The sequence below is a fragment of the Ammospiza nelsoni genome, chromosome 2, assembly GCF_027579445.1.
Source record: "Ammospiza nelsoni isolate bAmmNel1 chromosome 2, bAmmNel1.pri, whole genome shotgun sequence".
Taxonomy (NCBI): Eukaryota; Metazoa; Chordata; class Aves; order Passeriformes; family Passerellidae; genus Ammospiza; species Ammospiza nelsoni.
In genome coordinates this window covers 116392800-116412927 of record NC_080634.1, presented here as the reverse complement: position 1 = coordinate 116412927, position 20128 = coordinate 116392800, and the positions used below count along the sequence as shown (strand labels likewise).

The window sequence follows — 20128 nt, the reverse complement described above, 5'->3', positions numbered from 1 at the left end:
CTATAATGACTCTTAGAAGTATATTCTGTTGCATGTTAATAGCTTTGGGTTTAATTTTATTTAGAATCATGTGATTTCAAGGAGATGTTCTTACTCAAAATGAAATTTGGAACTTCAGTTTGTTCATTAATATAGGCATATTAATTATTCACTATTTTTGCTATTTTTTTATTTGCTATTATCTGCATGTTACCAGTCTCACTGTTTCAAACCAAGAATGAAGCTTAACTTGTGTTAAATGTGGCCAGTAAACATGAGAAACATCCACTAAAAACTATTTCATCCCTAAACAAGTGAAGAACAAATATGGATGAAAAAGGCAGGCAGAAATGTATGTCTCATGCAAGGAGACATTTCAGAACTATGTTAATGGATTCTCTGATCCCAGTTCTTAAAGGAATCACTCTTTAAAAATACAAATTCAAGTAAAGGAAGAGGAAAAGCTGTTAGAGAAATATTAAGAGACAAACTGTGCCCCTGATTGCTGCACTTGCTCCGTAGATTAACAGGACTGGAAATCAGAGCTCACTCTAGCCCTGATCAAGAATAATTAACCCTGTTGAATTAAAAAAGTGAGGTACTGCACGCAGGTAAAATTTTCTATTTCAATTTGGTCTGTGGAGGAGAATAGAAGAGGCAACTCTAGACAGAGAACATCCTTTAAGGTGTTTGTCCTAAATTTCAAACAAGAGAGAGCTTTCCTTTCCCCCCTTTTGTTCAGAGAGATAACCAGAATTTTTCCTGTGGTAACCAAGATACAAGCCTGATTTTATTTATGTTCCCACTGGCTCAGCCTTAACATGATTCCACACGGAAGCAGACCATATTATGGAGCCAGCTGGAAGGGTGGAATCCTGCCTGCTCTCAAAAGACCACAGCAGGCAGATTACCGTGCAGGAGAACTTCTTCATCTGTTTGGGGAAAGCAGGGGCAAGAGTTCTACCCACAGGGGACACCTGTCAAAGGGAGGAACTCCTGGAACTGACTGGTAAGTGATTCTAACCTGAACAATCCCACTATTTTATTTATTTTTTAATCATTATTATATTTGTACTGGCCTGTGTGTTCAGAGGGCTCCAAAATATTTCAGCAATGTCCATTTTGGAGGAGGGCAAGAAGCAGGTTAATAATGGAAAACCTTGTGCTCACCTCTGTCTCCTTTAGGGCTCTCAAACAGAGGTGTGGAGGGCTGAGACCTGACCATGGAGTTTTATTCTGACAGAAGAGGAGAGGAAAGGGTCAAAAGGGGGATGACCCCACTGACTGTCAGGTTGGGAAAGTCACCAAATCCCGACTGACCTTTATGGAAACTTAGCAACAGGGAAAAGGAGAAAAAGCAATGTGGAGCTTTCAGTGGGATGGTGGGGATGATTTATGTAGGGTAAAGATATGGGAGAAAGTCTGGGATACAGCCTCAGAGAGCTCAGTGGATGTAGGAAAAGCACTCTGGATTTGCTGACCTGCAAACAAAGGGAGCAGTTATGGACGAGCAGCAAATAAGGGGCAAGAAGGGGAGGTGGAGATGTGCTAATCCTACACAGAAATGTTTGAGAACAAATTCCAGACCCAGGCTTGGGATCAGCTCCTCCTTCCCCTCACCCACTGCCTCTCACTGAGGAAAAAATGGGGAAAAATCTGTGTTGGAGCAGCAGTGAGAGAGCCCTGAGTGTGTGATGACTGTGAGGAACCCAGCTGTCCATCACACACACAGAGCGAGCAGGAATTCATTTAAAACCACAAGGAAAAGTTAAAATAGCCCATCCAGCTTCTCATTTTTCCACCTGGTGGACAAATTGCTCCCAAATTGCTGTCTCTCTGCAGCACCCCTGGGTGCACTGGCACAGTTCTGGTCATGTTTTCCTTCTAGCTGGAGATCCCTCCTGGAAGCAGGGGAACATACTAATTTCCCCAGGTGTAGTGGTTTTGATTCATCAATTTCAGATTTTTTTGATAATTATTAGTGTACTTACTAGAATATCTTTTAAAAATTTTTTTTGTGATGTAGGATTAGGAGAAAGGTGAAGTAGGTTTAAAATTTTAAAAGGGTATAAAGAAAAAAATATTAGTAGTAATTAAAAGAAAGAGTAATAAGAATTGGAATAAAACTTTTAGGACACTTCTTATAACTTGTTCTTTCTTAATGATAATGTAAAGAAATAAAATTTAAGATTTTAGTCAGTTTACTACTTTTAGAATAGTCTCTTTTTAGTTTACTTAGGGAGAGAAGTTTTTTTATTAATGATATAGAGACTTTTTTATAAGTAAATAGTTTTTTTTGTGGTTTTTAATTTTTATGAATAGCAGTCACCTGGGGACATTTGTAATTGTAAAATCTCTCTACTTTTTATAAGTTTTTCTTATAGTTGTATTTATGGATTATGTTAACTTATAGGGTATTGTTTTAAAGATGACTTGTTTAAAGGTAAAGGTTTTCATTATTTATCTTTGAATTAATTTTGGAGGGGTATAAGATCTTTATTATATTTTTCTCTTTCTTTCTTTCAACTTCTTATTGGACCATAGCTACACTAATATTTACTTACTTCAGTATAGGTAGAAATGGGATGAATGAAAAGGAAGGCTGAAATACACCTTGGATAACATGAGAATTTGAGGTGAAAATATTTACAGCTGAGTGCAATGTCCTGAACTCCTGCTGGGGTCAACAGAGAGGAACAGGCACCATGGGGCACCCCAGATCACCCCAAAGCAGGGCAGGTACATTACCCCCAAAAGTGTTCCTCTTCTTTGGTTAAACAGTGAAGTTAAGGTGATTAAGTTCCCCTGTACAAATCTAGTTCTGGAGCAATTGTTACTTTGTTTTTTAAAGTTTTTTTAAACTTTCTGATGTTTACATTCTTATAACGAACTTTCTCAAGCACTTTATATAAATAACTTATTGTTTTACATTCTCTTATAGAAAAAGAAAAAATTGATAGACTGTTTCATTGGAGAGGTGGCACTGTCACCCTCCAATCCGCTGTCACTTTTAGAAATCTATAAATGTTGGAGTCAGGAATTAAAAATTCTCTTTTTTACCTTAAAAAGAATGTGTGTCCGCATTATGTTCTTTCGTGTCCTATAACAACAAGGGATAAATCCCATCCACAGTCCCTGTATAAAGTACTCCGAACCTGCTAAAAATCACCATGCTGAATGCAGGTACACCCTAAGGGACTTCAGGAAATAACTACTAAGATGTGAAAAACATATTTTTAAAAAATTAAGGGTTTTTAAATGACCCATCTCATTTTACACTTCTGTTTGACAGAAACCACACAAGAACATGCCTTGCCATCTGGGCACACTAGAGAGAGACACAGGCAGCATTTCATTTAATTTCATGTAGGAAGATGCAGAAAAGGAGCACCTGATACAAAAAGTCTGGCGCTGTTGCTCTGTCGCGTTTCTCCCGTGTATCTGTGCCTGGTGATGCAGCGGTAGTTGTACAGTCCATCTTCGTTTTGTACATCTAAAATATACAAGGCTCCCGTGGATGTGATGAGAAATCTAGGTCCTGAAAGACACAAGAATTGGCAGGGTTTAAAATATCTGCAGGTTTGTTACTCTCACAATTAAGGATGGAGGGCACAGGGCCTGAAGATTTTTTTTTGTTGCTGGGATTGAAGCTGCCAATTTCAAGCTCACCAAGTACACACTGTAAATGCATAAAAGGTATCAATTCATGTGTATTTCATTTGTATTTCATTTGCATTTCATTTGTACTTCATGTGCAGAAACAGAGACATCTTTAAGAAAAATGTGAGGAGTGAAGCAAAGAAACGTGCCATGGTCTAGATGACTATTAACAAACATACAAAGAGCATCTGAAGTAAAATAAGGGATAAAATGCATAAAAGGTATCAATTAATGTGTATTTTGTTTGTACTTCATGTGCAGAAACAGAGAGATTTTTAAGAAAAATGTGAAGAATGAAGGACAGAAATGTGCCATGGTCTATCTGACTATTAACAAACAAAAAAGGAGCATCTGAAGTAAAATAAAGGGTAGAGAACCAATGCATTAACCCAGTTCAGTCCAGTGCTGTAGGATGATCTGATGCAATTCAGCAGCAAAGCTGAAGGGGTTAAAGAGGCAGGGAAGCTGCTAACCCTGCAATCCCTGCAAGTTAAACAGCTCCAGGGTGAGGAGCAGTCCCACCCCACCCTGCCCAGCAAAGCCACAATCTCCAAAACCAAGCAAGTCTGACATCTTCAAGGTCGGAGTTTCTACCTCTGTTCTCTCAAAATTAAAGTATTGCAAGTTAAATTTTCTTCATATGTGACTTTTTAAATTATTCGCTCTAGACTATGTGGAAAATACCACAGTGTAGATGGTCACATGAGCAGTTTTTATCATTTGGCACCCGCAGAACTGTCTCTGTTCTGTTTCATGCCCACTTTAAAAGCAAGGACACAAACTCTCCTAAAACCAACACAGTACATGTTTGCTCTAATGCACTTTCCATAATGCAATACATTGAAATAACTTGTTTAGAATGCATTGTAAACTTAAGCCTCACCTGGTTAATATGTCCACTTAAAAAATACCGTAGTCTAAACTGTGTGTGCTTTTCCAAAACTTTTACACTGAGGTAAATGTGAATATCTTTTCCTTTTCATGTCTGCTAAATTTCTCTGTAGCTGGTAGCTCTTATAATATATGGACCTGTACCTATATATTATAAAATATATCAGGCTCCAGAATTAGGGGAGAAATACACAAGGCTGAAACCCATAATGAACTAATATCCAGTAATATGCAGTAAGAAAGAATTCCTTTTCTTCAGAGCTCTGTTTGAACAATGACTTTTTAATAATTAAGTGTAGTCAGGATGCTTGCTCACAGATGCATCAGTGGGAAAGCAATCCAACAGAGAGAAGATAGAAAGGAAATGGTTTCATTACAGAGGGTGATATCCTTTAAACCATAATATAAAAGAAATTGAAAAAAAATAACCATTTAATGTCACCGGTCTGACCATCAAAGCAGAGAACATTGAATAAAACAAACCAGCCCATCTCTCCCATCTTTGCAAGTATCCAGAATTATTAAATAACAACACCAGGGTTAAATAAGTTGTGGGGTTGTTTAGTGTGGAGAAAAGGAGGCTCAGGGGTGATGTTATTTCTCTCTAAATCTCCCTGACAGGAGGGGGAAGCCAGAAGGAGTCAGGCTCTGCTCCAGGGAACAGGGACAGGAGCAGAGGGAGCGGCCTCAGGCTGGGCCAGGGCAGGCTCAGCTGGGACAGCAGCAGCAATTTGCCCATGGAAAGGGAGCTCAGGCCTTGGCAGGGGCTGCCCAGGGAGCTTTGCAGTGCCCATCCCTGCAGGTGTCCCCTGGAGGTGGCACTGAGTGCTCTGGGCTGGGCACAAGGTGCCCACGGGGCACAGCTGGCACTGCATGGGCTGAGAGATTTGCCAGCCTCAGGGATCCTGGAATTCTGTGAAAATAAATCACCAAAATTGAGGCATAAAAGGTGTTGAGCTCTTTTGCTGATGAGGAAGAGCTGAGCAAGGGAAGGTGCAAAGGAGGAGGGAGAACTGGATGGGAAGTGCTCTCTCCTCAGCCATGAGCAGCACTGTACTCCAGCCCAGGTGGATTTACAGATTTACAGGATAGAGGCTCTTTCCTATACAGGAGCCATACTGACTTCATATGCCTCTGAAAACTTAAATTGCTTGCATAGAGATGACTTAGGAACAAAGATATTGTGGAGTGGAGTGCAGTAGTAAAATCACCTGAATGGGTAATATTTCAGTTTCACAGCCAGATGTCTGAAAGTGGCATTGAAAAGCTTATATGAAAAAAAGCAAAGCTGTCTTACATCTTACATTTTAATATTTTAGTTGTAAAGTTTGGAATGAAATTATACGTGTAGTAGCAATAAATTACCACGTATACTACACCTAGTAGCAATAAATAAAACCAATAAGATACACTGTAAGTTCTTGATCTAATGTTCTGCCCTATGCTGGGGTTTTTTTCCTTTTCCTTTCATATTCCCAATTACTCAGAACAATGTCTGAATGTATTCATTACTCAAAACAATTTTGGCCACCCTAACTTCTTATCAAATAGTGCTACTCAACATCTGTACCCTTTAACAAGGTTTGCCTTTACCCCTAAATTTAGGTTCAAAGGATATTTAGAATTTTGATTTGAAAACCACGAGATGTCAGACTTCAGTTCACAAGCAGTTTCTGCACTCCTGAAATATTCATAAAGCAAATCCACCTTTTCCAGGGAATATGCTATAAGAACTACAGGTAATTGAGGCATAGTTGTCTCCCTTGTGCTCCATGGGCAGCACAAAATGACAGATTCAGGAGATGGGAATCACGCTGAAAGGCTTGGCTTGGGGGATGCAGCAAAGACAGCCCTGCCTTGCTTTTGTTTGCAGCTGTGTGAGCATCCACCAGCTCTGCATCCAGGCAGGGCAGGGGTCCAGCCCTGTGCGCTCAGCAATGCCCCAGCCCTGCCTGCTCTGTGCACACACATCTCTGCAGCCCAGGCAAGGCTCACATCAGGGTTTTCCAGCTGGGATGTGACCCTGGTGCCAACCTGTGCCAGGGTGGGTGGCAGTGGAGAGGCTGCAACCACACCACAGGCCCAGGAACAGATAAAAAGGTGTTAATGGGGTGGTTGGGATTGTTTTGGTCCCTCCAGTAAACCTGCACCTGCTGTGCATTTGTGTCAAGTGAGTGCAGCCTAAACAGCTTAGAGGCAGAAATGAGCCCCTCATGCATGTGAAGGCTTCCTGTAGCTTTCTCTTTCTGGGGTCCATCTTCACCTTTGCTAACTAAATATAATTCCTTTTCTCTTCATAATTCCATTTCTCCATTATCTCATTGTCACAGACATCTTTTCTGAAAAATCCTTTTTTAAAGATTTTTCCTCTTGAGAAGCTGAGAGGCCTCAAGAACAAAATGTAAACATTGATTATCTGCTGCTGTGGAATGCAGCAGGTAGATCTTTGATTAGTCCATGTTAGTTGTTTTTAATTAATGGCAAATCACAGCCCAGCTGGCTCAGACAGAGAGCTGAGCCACAAGCCTTTGTTATCATTCCTTATTATTCTATTCTTAGCTAGCCTTCTGATGAAATCCTTTCTTCTATTCTTTTAGTATAGGTTTAATGTAATATATATCATAAAATAATAAATCAAGCCTTCTGAACCATGGAGTCAGATCCTCGTCTCTTCCCTCAACCAAAAATCCCTGTGAACACCATCTCATCCCATTTCACACCTTTGGACACTACTAGAATGCACAAGTTTAAGATCACACAAATGGGGCCAAAGTTTAAAAATAAATAAATCCCTTCCTCTGTGCTCTTCCACAGCTGTCACCACTTTCAGATGCTCTGCACAGTTTTGAGAGATGGCCTACACAGGGCAGTGTTAGTAATCAAATTTGTCTCTCTTCTCAGGATAAGCATGAAAAAAGCTGCCACATAAATTAAGTGAGAAGATCAAATTCAGAGCTTCCCTTTAAACCCTGTTCTGGAATCACAGCTGCGGTGTGGATTGTGGATGAGGATGTGGAGTGGCTGGGTGATGAATTTAAAGGATTTGTGGGCCGTTCTCAGATCTCATAGCACTGAGTGATACTTGCAGGTGAAGCCTTCCCTGCTCAGCCCTGGCAGTGAGTTTCCTCTGATGCAGTCACACTTTTGGCTCTGTGAGAGCAGACACACTTATTAAAAGCCCTCCACTTAATAAAAGAGGAATGTAAAAGCTTTGCAGAGCCAAGAAATTGCTCAGTGTTATCTTGCTGTATTTTCTGGAGAAGTTATGAACACACTCAAGCTATCTAACACTGCTTAGATCATCTTCCTGTTGGAAATTACTCAGGCAATTGTACAATAAAACCTTCACTTAAAGCATTATCTAGAGATTTTTCCCTCACCCTCTTCAAAGATAGCTAAAAGTAAATAGTTATTGCCACACATCAGATGTTATCCCACATTTCCCACCAACAGACATTGTGTATAATTGCAGGGCTAAAGATTTTCCTTTTCCTCTTTTCTTCTTAACATATTTTGCATACTTATGTAATGCTTTTAATAACCAGCCCCTCCTTCTCCTGCAGAAAATGTGAGACAGAAAAAGGTGACAGAGAAATAAAAGGGAAAATGCATGTAATTTCTGTCATCTTCTAAACTGAGAGCATTTTCATTAAACCCGACAGGCTGTCAGCTGTGACAAAGCTGAAGTGTTGAGTGCTCTGCCTTCTGCACTTCAAAAAGTGTTTAGAAAAGCACCAGGATGGGACAGACAAGCTCCCACTGTCCTGTTGATCGAGGGCAGGGCTTTCTTCTCCAGGCAAATTTAATTTAATCACCCCTGCTTTGCTCTAATGAAGTCTAATTTTTTTGACTCACCTGCTTAATATGCCAAATAAAGATTTTTCTAAAGTGAAAAATCCTTTCAGATCAACTGAAGCTTTTTGTTTGTTTGGCTGCTAGCAGGCTTCATGGAAGGAAGACAGAGAAGCCTCCTTCACAACAATTAAAAAAAAAAAATCCCTGTCAAAATATAGCTCATAATTCCCATTTATTATTCCTCCTCAGCAGTATTTGTATTAATTCCTTGAATACTTGATTATAATAATTTCAGCATCTGATTTGCAGAGATGTTGAAATCTCTTTTGCCTTTCAATGCTTGATGCCTTTGAAAACGTGATTCAATATCTGGAATGTGTGTCTCATTCAAAGACTTAAAAGGCTTCCAGGAACCCTCACTATCTCTTCCCTTGGTAGTGTGGCCAATCACAGTAATATATTACCATTTAAAATAGTATTTAAACTTGTTTAAAAATAGAATTTAAACCCAAGTCCAGGCTGGATGGGGCTCTGAGCAACCTGGCCTAGTGGAAAGTGTCCCTGCCCATGGCAGGGGGTTTGAATTTACGTGTCCTTTAAAGTCCCTTCCTGTCCAAAGCATTCTATGATTTTATGAAAATTTAAATTCTTCACAGAGGAGCTCTCTGAGACACATGGATTCATACAGTTTATACAAGTCACTGGAAAACCAGGGAATGGAATCCATAACTCTTTCCCCAGCATCCAACATAATACATAACTTTGCCTCATGGTGAGACTGAAAATATATAGATCCAAGGACTAGAAAGACCATTAGAGTAATTTATTTTCACCTTCCATCCTTTTGCCATTAACCCTTGCCCAAGTCCATATCTGGAAGTTACACTATAGCTTTTTAAAAAGACATTAGTCATGACTGAAGATTTCTTGTAAGTGGAGAGCAAGCGATAACCCTGGCTAAATTCCTCCAATTATTCTTACCTTTGAAAATTAGTGTATTGTTTAGGCCCACCTGCCTTTGCCTCTGTTACTGGATCTTACTGTGCCTTCATTAAAGATTTCCTCCACAGCCAGAAATCTTCTGCCCATTTAAGTCCTTACAGAACACAAGGAAATTACCTCTTATACCATCTTTCTCCTTAATTAGTTATACAGATTGAACTTCCTAAATCATTTACTGTGAATTATTCATATCTTGAAATATTCCTGTAGTTTTTCACTCAACACCTTAACAACTTTTTGAAGTTTCTTTTCAAGCTTGCATCATGCACATAAATTCAGTTCTGAAATTTCTGGTTCTGGTCACAGTGAATGCAAAATTTCACCATTTTCCTCTGCACAATTTTTTTTCCCATGTACCCATCCAGTAATTGAACCCATCATGGAAAACTGTGATCTCCTTTTCAGAGTCATGGATTTAGGGATTTCCCTCCTTCTGTAGATGTGACCTCTCACCTGACTGTCCTAAAACTGGAATTATTGGTATGAAAACCTCAGTGTTCAAATCAAACCTCTCAAACACAACCAAGCTGTGCCATCTTTTGCCATTACACCAATATTTTAACAGTTGGCCTATTTTGCCAACTGCTTTTCTTAACAAAATTTCATTCCCTGACAGAAACTCCAAAACCATGTCTTGATCTGAGATATTAACAAACCACTTGGTTTGGAGATAAAGAGAGGGATTCCCAAAGAGATGGATCTCACTGTCCTAAAGAACACAAACAAGAAGAGGTGGAGGATAATGGGTCATACCTAGGCTTGACCAAGGGCCCCAAAACCCACAAATTTTTGAAACACACTCCTGATTTTATTACCTGCTGACCAGTGCCCTTAAAATCCTACTGACTTCCTTAAAGTTGAGCAGTGTTAGCAAATCATGTGCTTGTTTCTCTACGTGAGAAGAGGTCACATTAACAATTATGAAATTGCTCTTATGTAAGGTTTTAATGTTTTCCATTAGACTGCATAATATTAGAGATTAAAATAAAATTCTGTTTAGGTTTCCTATGTGAGATTGTTCTCATGTATAATTCATAAGAAAATGTGAACACTTTCCTGTCGAATTAACGCATCGTATTCTTGTATGAAAATGAGAATATTTTAAAATCACAATGTTAATTATTCTCTTATCATGTCCTTTCCCCCCAGCATGCTGGTAGTCTTTAAACAGGGGCAATGTAACCCCCAAGATGGTTTAAAAAACCATATTTGATTTTTCCTTTGTTGGAAACACATCTAACGGCGTTGTGTTATTGCAGCCTAAATTGGGTTGATCAAAATTAGGAGAACAGATGGCTGTTCTAATCCTGTGCCAAATGGTAATACAGAACAAAAAGACTCTTGCCAGTGGTACTTGTCACCTCCCCTGGATAGAATTGCTTCTGCTAAGCAAGTTTCCATTGTGACCTGTGCATGGAAGGGGAGAGAGCTCCCCACAGAGCCAAAGGGGACAGAAACCCATAACTCAGATTTATGGCATTGCTACATACAACATCCTCAAACAAAGCAGGCTGCTGCTCAGGGCATGGGAAGTGTGCTAGAACCTGCTTAAACTCTGCCCTGCAGTCACAGTCCTGGGAAGGCTTTTGATACCCAGCTCAAAGATTAGATGAGGAAAGGAGGTGTGGAGGGAAAGGTCAGGATTTCACTTCTCCAATATCACCCACTCAGTGTACTCAGCCTTCCTGGGATACCTTGAGAGACCATCCTGACTCATTTCCTGGCAGAAAAAATCAGTGGCAAAGCTTCTGAAGTGCCACCATAGTATGATGTTGCTCACGAGGAATTAAGGTGTTTGATATTCCATTTTTTCCTGACACAAAGAAAGAAAAAGCCATAAAATCCATGGGAAGTGTTTTCCAAGGTGAGGGAGACTGCTGTGATATTTAATCTATAATTCCAGGTTCCTCAAAGCTCACAGAAATGTGTTTTATCATGAAGCCAAACTTGCAGGTCTGAAGTTTTCTTCAGTTCCAAAGCAGTTGGTTTTGCCTTTCCCTTATGTTTTGTTTTTTGTTATAGGCTTTTTCCACCCCCCAGAAGTAAATTTGAGAATTTAAAAAACAAGCCAGCAGACTTGCATTAGATGCTTTCTATTTTATTTAGACACATAATCTGTTTAGAGTTCAATAAAGAATAACTGAGATTATCTCTGTGCAAAGGTCCCTGCATGGAGCTGAGGGCATTCATAAATATTTCCAGTCCTATGACCTGGTGTGGTTCCAGCTCTAACAGAGATGGATTCGCAGCTTGGCAAAATCTGTGCAGAACTGACAGCTCAAAGCTAAGACATTATTTCTAATATCATAATTCTTTACCCTCCCTCACCTCCTCTACCTCAGTTAGGGACAGAAGCACCTGCTTTGGTGGCAGGTCAGGGTGAATCAGTGTTTATTGTAAATAAATCTGTTCCTTTTCAGTCCCTCTGCCTCTCAGTCAGTGGAATTCAGAGGTGCTCAAAGTGTGGGAGGCCCAACACAGCCACCATCTCTGTGGCTCTAAAATGCCACCAAAGTCATGGAAAATTTTCCACTTTATTTTCCTCTTGATTCTTCAAAGATTAGAGAGGAAAAGAGTAAAAAAAAATTGCTGTAATTATGGCATCCCTATCTGTAAGGAATATCATGGATCAGCAATGTCCTTCTGCATATTTTCAATCAAAATAGATCTAGGCAAATTTAGATGCCATGGTGTTCTCCACTCCAAAATGTCTCTCTGTTTCATAAATGGGGATTTTGCTATAGTTATCCAGATTTTTCTTGATGTTTTACATGAATTATTACTACCTGAGAAAATAAACCTGCCTGTTTCTTGCCTATAGAATCATAGGGTGAATACAATTGAAAAGGAAGGAAAGGAAAGGAAAGGAAAGGAAAGGAAAGGAAAGGAAAGGAAAGGAAAGGAAAGGAAAGGAAAGGAAAGGAAAGGAAAGGAAAGGAAAGGAAAGGAAAGGAAAGGAAAGGAAAGGAAAGGAAAGGAAAGGAAAGGAAAGGAAAGGAAAGGAAAGGAAAGGAAAGGAAAGGAAAGGAAAGGAAAGGAAAGGAAAGGAAAGGAAAGGAAAGGAAAGGAAAGGAAAGGAAAGGAGGAAGTGGCGGAAAGAAAGAAGGAAGAAAGAAAAAAGAAGAAAGAAAGAAAGAAAGAAAGAAAGAAAGAAAGAAAGAAAGAAAGAAAGAAAGAAAGAAAGAAAGAAAGAAAGAAAGAAAGAAAGAAAGAAAGAAAGAAAGAAAGAAAGAAAGAAAGAAAGAAAGAAAGAAAGAAAGAAAGAAAGAAAGAAAGAAAGAAAGAAAGAAAGAAAGAAAGAAAGAAAGAAAGAAAGAAAGAAAGAAAGAAAGAAAGAAAGAAAGAAAGAAAGAAAGAAAGAAAGACAAGAAAGAAAGAAAAAAGGAAAAAGGGAAGGGAAGGGAAGGGAAGGGAAGGGAAGGGAAGGGAAGGGAAGGGAAGGGAAGGGAAGGGAAGGGAAGGGAAGGGAAGGGAAGGGAAGGGAAGGGAAGGGAAGGGAAGGGAAGGGAAGGGAAGGGAAGGGAAGGGAAGGGAAGGGAAGGGAAGGGAAGGAAGGGAAGGAAGGGAAGGGAAGGGAAGGGAAGGGAAGGGAAGGGAAGGGAATTTCAAGGAGAAGGGAAAGGAAAGGAAAAGGGAAAGGAAAGGAAAAGGGAAAGGAAAGGGGAAGAGGGGACTGAACAAAATAAAGTTGCAGTTTGGAATTTGTAAATTGAGCTGAGATTATCTGCTGAGTCAATTGAAGCTTTAAATAGGGACAAGAGTTGTGGTTCCCTGTTGGTTTCTCATTGAGACAGGATGAGGGCTGAACCCAGTGTTCCCAAATCAGGTAGGTCCTGAATTCTGGAGCAGCTGCATTCCTGGTTTTAGCTGCTCTAAATCCAACAGTACCCTGAGTTTATTTGTGCTTCTGTAATCTCAGTATAAGGAAAGAAATTATTCTATGTGCAGTTCTATGATTTTCTGAATTAGTTTGGCCCTTTTGAAAAAGAGACTGTAAATTACCAAATCAAAACATATTTTGTTGCCCTGTCTCTGTTTCTGAGACTGCAAAAATGTATTTCATGCCAACTGTCCACACCAATTCTACTTATGTTACATAAACAATCTTCAAGTTTTATAAAGGAGGAATAAACCTGTTTGTTTGTTTTGATTTTGTGGTTTTTTTTGTTTTTTTTTTTTATTTTTCAAATAAGGCATAAATAGATGCAGGAGCTGTGCTTTTGTGTACACAGACTGGGTTTTGTTAATGGCTACTCTTTTATGATTTAATAGTATAGATTTAATAGTATAGACCTGACTGATCACACAATGTTTTTATTTAATTGTTCCCCCTCTTAATCTTTGATGAATTTATTAGGCATGAGCAGCTACAGCTGTTGTTAACTGTCATCCTCCAGGATATTGAATAAAACTGCCATAATCTTTAATGCCTGAGTTTTAGATTATTTGAGTGCTTGCATACATTGCTGTAGAAGCTGCTTTCCTCATTTCAGCTGGCAAGCAAGCAGATAATTTTAAATCACCAGCTAGTTTTAGGGGCTCTGATTAAAGAGAATTCAACTTTGCCCATGATATATGGAGCTGTCTGGAGGATTAAAATCTTTTTCCTCAGGCTTTTACTGGTGCATCTCACATAAATAAATTGCCTGGAGCTGACCAGTGGATTAGCACAAATAAACTTATTCTCTGCTCTTTATATCATCAAGGACCATAACACATCTCCCCTCCTATCTGCATGTAAATTTAAACAGAAACTCATTAATTAAAGAGAAAACCTCCCTCTACTCTGGCCTGAACAGCAGCTGCTTTATGTCACCACCATCAAATGTGCACCTTAATAGTTCTGGAGCTTTGAAGTGATTGTGTTTCCAGAATATAAACTGTTATGGACAATATGATCAGAATAAGGCACAGCCCTGCAGACACAGAATTCCAACAGCAGCAGAATTATTTTTACTGAGTGCAGACAGCCAATATTATCCCACAGTAATTACAGCAGCTGCAGCTCGCTGGCCCCACATGTTTAACCACATTTATTCTGCAGGTAGCCATGAAGGTAATGGAGCATCTCAACCTGAAGGAACAGTTTTATGAGAAATTCATCATAGCACCCACTCCCTTCCATGAAAAGATCTATTCAAAGCTTCCCAAGAAACCTGAGCAGTCAGAATTCTTATTTAAAGTCTGTGCAGTAGCAGACAAAGCCTCACATGGTACATTCTAGTGTAGCGTTTTTATTTCGAGAGTGCAAAATGAGAGAAAGTGGAACGGGTTAATTTGGCTATGGCAATGACATGGGAAGGAATTAATATCTTCCTCACTCAATTTGAAAAAGTAAACCTATGTTTGGTTAAAAAATATTCAGAATATTCACTGTGGGAGGAAGCAACTCCACTAGGAATTAGAGATAAAATAAACAATTTCTCCTGGAGATTCTTGGCCAATCTACTGGGAAAAGAATTCAATGTTCAGTAAATAATTTTTAAAATGAAGGAAAAAAGCTGCTAATTATGTACATTTCTATCTTTTTGAACAGTGTTAAGTCTATGGTGTTGCTTTTCAACAGCTTCATAAAAATGAAATATTTTTTACACTTTCTCCTCACTATAACAATTTTTCCTCTACTTTTCTGTCTCGTATAAACTAATTTTTATTTTCAACACAACCAGCTATGCTAGAAGATGGAACCCTGCTTTTGTCTCTTCTTTACCCATCACACAGGCACAGAGCTCCATGTTGTGCATTTTGTGTATTTAACTATTCAGCTCTTATTACCACTCACACACCTACAATATTTTTTTAAAAAAATGTCTCCTGATGAGCTATTCCCATATTTTGAGACTCAGGACACGTTTCCCTGATTATGGAAACATACAAAAACCATTTGTACTCAGTGTTGCTTCAGAAGAACTGATGAAGCAGTGTTTTAAACAGAAAAAAATAACAATAGTAAAAGCAAAAGTACATAAAGACTTTTCTATACTTTAAAATAAACAAAACTCCTGTCATCCCTTATCCAATGAAATTATTCCATAAAGGAATATTAGAAAAACAGCATTTAAGTATTATATAAGTCACATGTATTACCAACATTGCTGGAGGAAAAAACCAACCCACACTGAATTAAATTGAAATAACTGCAACCAGTTCCTGGGACTCTGTTTGCAGACTGAATTCCATCAGCATATGGGGATTTAGCAGACCTCATTTTTTATGGGTTACAAAGTTTTATAATTCTTGCAACTTCTCTAAATAAACAGAAACACTTTGAACAAGAGTCATATTATAGCAGTGTGAATAGATGTGGTTTTCACACTATTTATTTTCTGTTTGCTGACATCTTTGTCAAACTAACTTTATAACAATGAAAAGGGTTCAGTAAATATAACTTTTCAATAAGGAGTAAATTCACAGTGTGATTTATGCTGAGCATCAACTCACGATTACGGGATATTTCAATCCAGCTTCATTTCAAAGATCTATGTGAGGTAAAACTGGGAAGGATGTGTAATTCCCTACCATCTCATAAAGATTACTGTGATTCTGTACTATTACTTTCCTTAGACTGGAAGCACAAAGAAAATATCATTATAAACACAACAAGCATCTTTCAAATAAATGTATTTTAAGGTTTTTTATTTCCTTCTCTGAGCTGCTCAGAGAATCATGGCTTGGAAGCCTGTCCAAATATCAGGATGATTATGGAAATATGGCCAAATACATTCCTAAGATAATTTTTATCATTTTCTATTTGATTGGGAAATTGAGGCACAATGAAGCAAATTGATTTGCCTAACTTTATCCTACGAGTTTCTGGCAGATTTGGGAATCCCAGTTCTGGGTTTTGAGCACCCAAAGATCTTTTCTTACCCCTTATTTCACATCCTGTGCCTGAAAACCTGCCAGACCGGACCCAATAGTTTATGGAGGTGCACAACAAAGGCACAGTTTGACTGTGTACATCTCTCTGAATGAGTTAAATATGATTATTGTTGTTCTCTTTCCACTGTCAGAGAATTCACCAGTGGGCTGGACATGTTTTGTTTGCACCAGTGCTGATTTTCTATGAAGACCTCAGAATAAATTAGTTTTAAAATACAGCCTTTGGCCAGATTAATGTTTCAGGCAAGCTGTGTTGAACATTTTTTCACTTTTCCTGAGCTTTCCCTGTACTTACAGATGTAATTAGCTCTACAAATGATTTAAAGCATCTATTTTTTTACACTTAGATTTGTTCTATAGTTTTAAATGGTTGCATTTCAGCATTTGTTAGGCTGCTAGAGTCTATAATGTGTTCTGTTCTGTCTCTTAAATTATGAATGTTAAGGAAACAGAGGTGTTTTATGGCAAAAAAACATACTAAAAACTCACATTCTACATATGGGACTTTAGGCTCAAAGTCACACAAAGCATTTTTCCACTTCTAAAATTTATTTTTTTCAGGAAGAATAGAATATAAAACCAACAAAATAAATATGGCCAAGCAGACACAGACCTGCACTGCCTGGACCCTAAGAACTTCCCTCAGCAGTCAAACTCTCTTTCTTTTTTTTTTTATTTTCCTTCCTTCCTTCCTTCCTTCCTTCCTTCCTTCCTTCCTTCCTTCCTTCCTTCCTTCCTTCCTTCCTTCCGACACTTCCTTCCTTCCTTCCGACACTTCCTTCCTTCCTTCCTTCCTTCCTTCCTTCCGACACTTCCTTCCTTCCGACACTTCCTTCCTTCCTTCCGACACTTCCTTCCTTCCTTCCTTCCGACACTTCCTTCCGACACTTCCTTCCGACACTTCCTTCCGACACTTCCTTCCGACACTTCCTTCCGACACTTCCTTCCTACACTTCCGACACTTCCGACACTTCCGACACTTCCGACACTTCCTTCCTTCCGACACTTCCTTCCTTCCTTCCTTCCTTCCTTCCTTCCTTCCTTCCTTCCTTCCTTCCTTCCTTCCTTCCTTCCTTCCTTCCTTCCTTCCTTCCTTCCTTCCTTCCTTCCTTCCTTCCTTCCTTCCTTCCTTCCGACACTTCCTTCCGACACTTCCTTCCGACACTTCCTTCCTTCCTTCCTTCCTTCCTTCCTTCCTTCCTTCCTTCCTTCCTTCCTTCCTTCCTTCCTTCCTTCCTTCCTTCCTTCCTTCCTTCCTTCCTTCCTTCCTTCCTTCCTTCCTTCCTTCCTTCCTTCCTTCCTTCCTTCCTTCCTTCCGACACTTCCTTCCTTCCGACACTTCCTTCCTTCCGACACTTCCTTCCTTCCGACACTTCCTTCCTTCCTTCCTTCCTTCCTTCCTTCCTTCCTTCCTTCCTTCCTTCCTTCCTTCCTTCCTTCCTTCCTTCCTTCCTTCCTTCCTTCCTTCCTTCCTTCCTTCCTTCCTTCCTTCCTTCCGCCCCTTCCGCCCCTTCCGCCCCTTCCGCCCCTTCCGCCCCTTCCTTCCTTTTCCTCTCTTTCTCTCTTTCTTTCTCTTTTCTCCCTTTCTGTCTTTTCTCCCTTTCTCCCCACAGGTCACTAAAGAACCTGTGGAGTCACAGAGTGGCCTTGCCAGCACCACATGACATTAGCACAGATGGCCTTGACCACGTTAATGACATTTCCATGGCAAGATCCATATCATTGACATTTCTTGCAATCCCAGAAGCTGCAAGCAGCATGAAGTTCTCTAAACAGGATTGACCTGACAGAAAAGCCCCCACGTGTCCAGCACACTGCAGCCACCCCAGACATTCAGAGCAGCATTCCCAGCATGAATCAGACACATCCACATCCTCTGGCACTGCTGGAGATGGAGAACATCATCCAAAACTGTGCATGGAATCACCACCAGGATCATCCCAAGCTCTGTGAGGTCCAGGGAGGGGATTCTCCTCTTTGCTCTCATGAGATCCCACCCAGAGTGCTGTGCCCAGTTTGGGTGTCCCAAGATCAGAAGGATCTGGAACTGTTGGAGCAAGTCCAGAGGAGGCCATGAGGTTGATAAGGGGACTGGGACACCTTCCTTATGGAGAGAGGATGGGAGAGGTGGGGCTGTTCGGCCTGGAGAAGAGAAGGTTGTGTGGAGAAGCTTCCAGTGTCTGAAGGGGCTACAAGAAACCTGGAGAGGAGCAATTCATCAGAAACTGGAGTGGTAGGATAAGGGGGAATGGGCTCAAAGTGAAAGAGGGGAAATTTAGGTTTGATATAAGGAAGAAATTGTTCCCTGTGAGGGTGGTGAGGCCCTGGCACAGGGTGCCCAGAGCAGCTGTGGTTGTCCCATCCCTGGCAGTGCCCAAGGCCAGGCTGGACAGGGCTTGGAGCAGCCTGGGACAGTGGAAGGTGTCCCTGCCATGGCAGGGGTGCATTGAGATGATCTTTCAGATCCCTTCCAACCCAAACCATTCCATGACTACCACAAGGATGCAAAATACACTTTAAAGGAGAGGATCACTGTGAAACCTGTGGAGCAAACGTGTCTCTTGTTTAAGGTGGGGACCATGTGTTCAAAGGGATTTTAAATTATGTACAGCAGTCATTTCTCCTTATTTATGTTTTGCAGGTCCCTAAAAAGAGATGTGACTCTCTGCAAGTGATGCTTCCAATGCATAAGGTCTGTAAGTATTCCTTTTTTGCACAAATTAATCTAAAGTAAGGATATTCACCCAATTTGCTTTGATGTACTTCGTTCTCCTGAGAAAACACAGCACAGTTTTGACATTTTACATGAGCGTCCAAAAAATGCTGGTGTCACTTAGATAAGAACATTTAAAAATAATTATCCCTATTTTTCAAAACTAGGCAGTGGAAAAGTAATGAAGAAAAAACTCTGAACTAAAACTACTTTTCTTCTCTTTTCCTGATACTCAGCTTTAATCTGTGTATACTCTTTTATGCAGCCAATGGCTTAGGGATGTGAACAGCCATAAATGAATCTTAAAAAAAGAGAAAATTAACGTGGCAAAATCTGACAGCTGTATGGCATTTATTCTAAGCAAATTCTGCATTGGTTCAATCTCTCGAGCAACTCTTATTTGGGTCAACATTATTGCTTTCATAGCTCACAGTCTTTATCTCCTGGGAGAAAGCCAATTTTTTCTTCACTCCAATCCTCTTAGGCAGAGCCCCAAGGGTCTGTATCAGTGACCTGAGGATTTGTATTCTACACCATGTCCGTGGCTGGGACACACTATCTCCCTCCCTGAAGCATTTTCATTAAAAAGGTGGAACAGCCCCTGTAAATTGAGCCTCCTGGATTTTTTAAAAATTCTTTGTGGAGCAAAGGGAACATCCTACAAAGCAGAGCAAAGACCAGGGAAGATGGGGGGGGAAATAAATAAATAAATAAGCGATATCCCAAAGACCCAAAAGTCAATATTCCGTGTTTCATTTCTTTTTCTTTCTGACAGGAGCTCTGGCCCCGGAGCCTGGTCAGGGGCAGCTCAATAATAACGATCTAAGGCTGGTCTTCAGTAGAGACTCAGCAGCTGACAGCTCTTCTGTTCAAACTGACAAGGGCACAAAGGAAGGCTTGAATAATTAATTGTGAGTGCTTGGATGTGGTTTGATTGTGTGACCAACCTGTTACATCGACTTGCTTTCACCTAATCTTTCAAAATGAGGTATTAAAACTGAAACTCTGCTATTCTTCCTTATTTGCTGGTTGTCTCTTCCTCAGCCTGCAGGATGAGCCCTCCATGGGATGGAAGGTGGGGAAGGAGAGCCCTGATCTCATGTGAGTGAATAGGACTCTGTGCAAAAAGCCAGCCTAGCCTCTATGTAAAGTAATTTTAAATTCTATTACATGGATGTAGCCATCAATAAAATAAGTAAAAGAAAA

The 20128-nt window shown here is 40.0% G+C and overlaps 1 protein-coding gene and 1 long non-coding RNA gene across 4 annotated transcripts in view; one reads left to right on the top strand and one right to left on the bottom strand.

Moving 5' to 3' along the window:
- The window catches only part of DSCAM (DS cell adhesion molecule), a 404264-nt gene that overhangs the window by 194115 nt on the left and 190021 nt on the right, over positions 1-20128 (bottom strand). For both annotated transcript variants that reach the window (XM_059493997.1, XM_059493996.1), the window contains exon 3: positions 3371-3517. In XM_059493997.1, the coding sequence (XP_059349980.1) occupies positions 3371-3517 (147 nt within the window). The remainder of the gene's footprint in view (positions 1-3370; positions 3518-20128) is intronic.
- Positions 847-20054, top strand: LOC132087635 (uncharacterized). 2 transcript variants are annotated; one of them, XR_009420534.1, is made up of 4 exons: positions 847-988; positions 18851-18901; positions 19698-19833; positions 19967-20054. It is a non-coding gene; the product is annotated as an uncharacterized LOC132087635 (long non-coding RNA). The 2 variants fall into 2 exon arrangements; XR_009420533.1 differs by lacking the exon at positions 19967-20054 and having other exon boundaries at positions 19698-19932.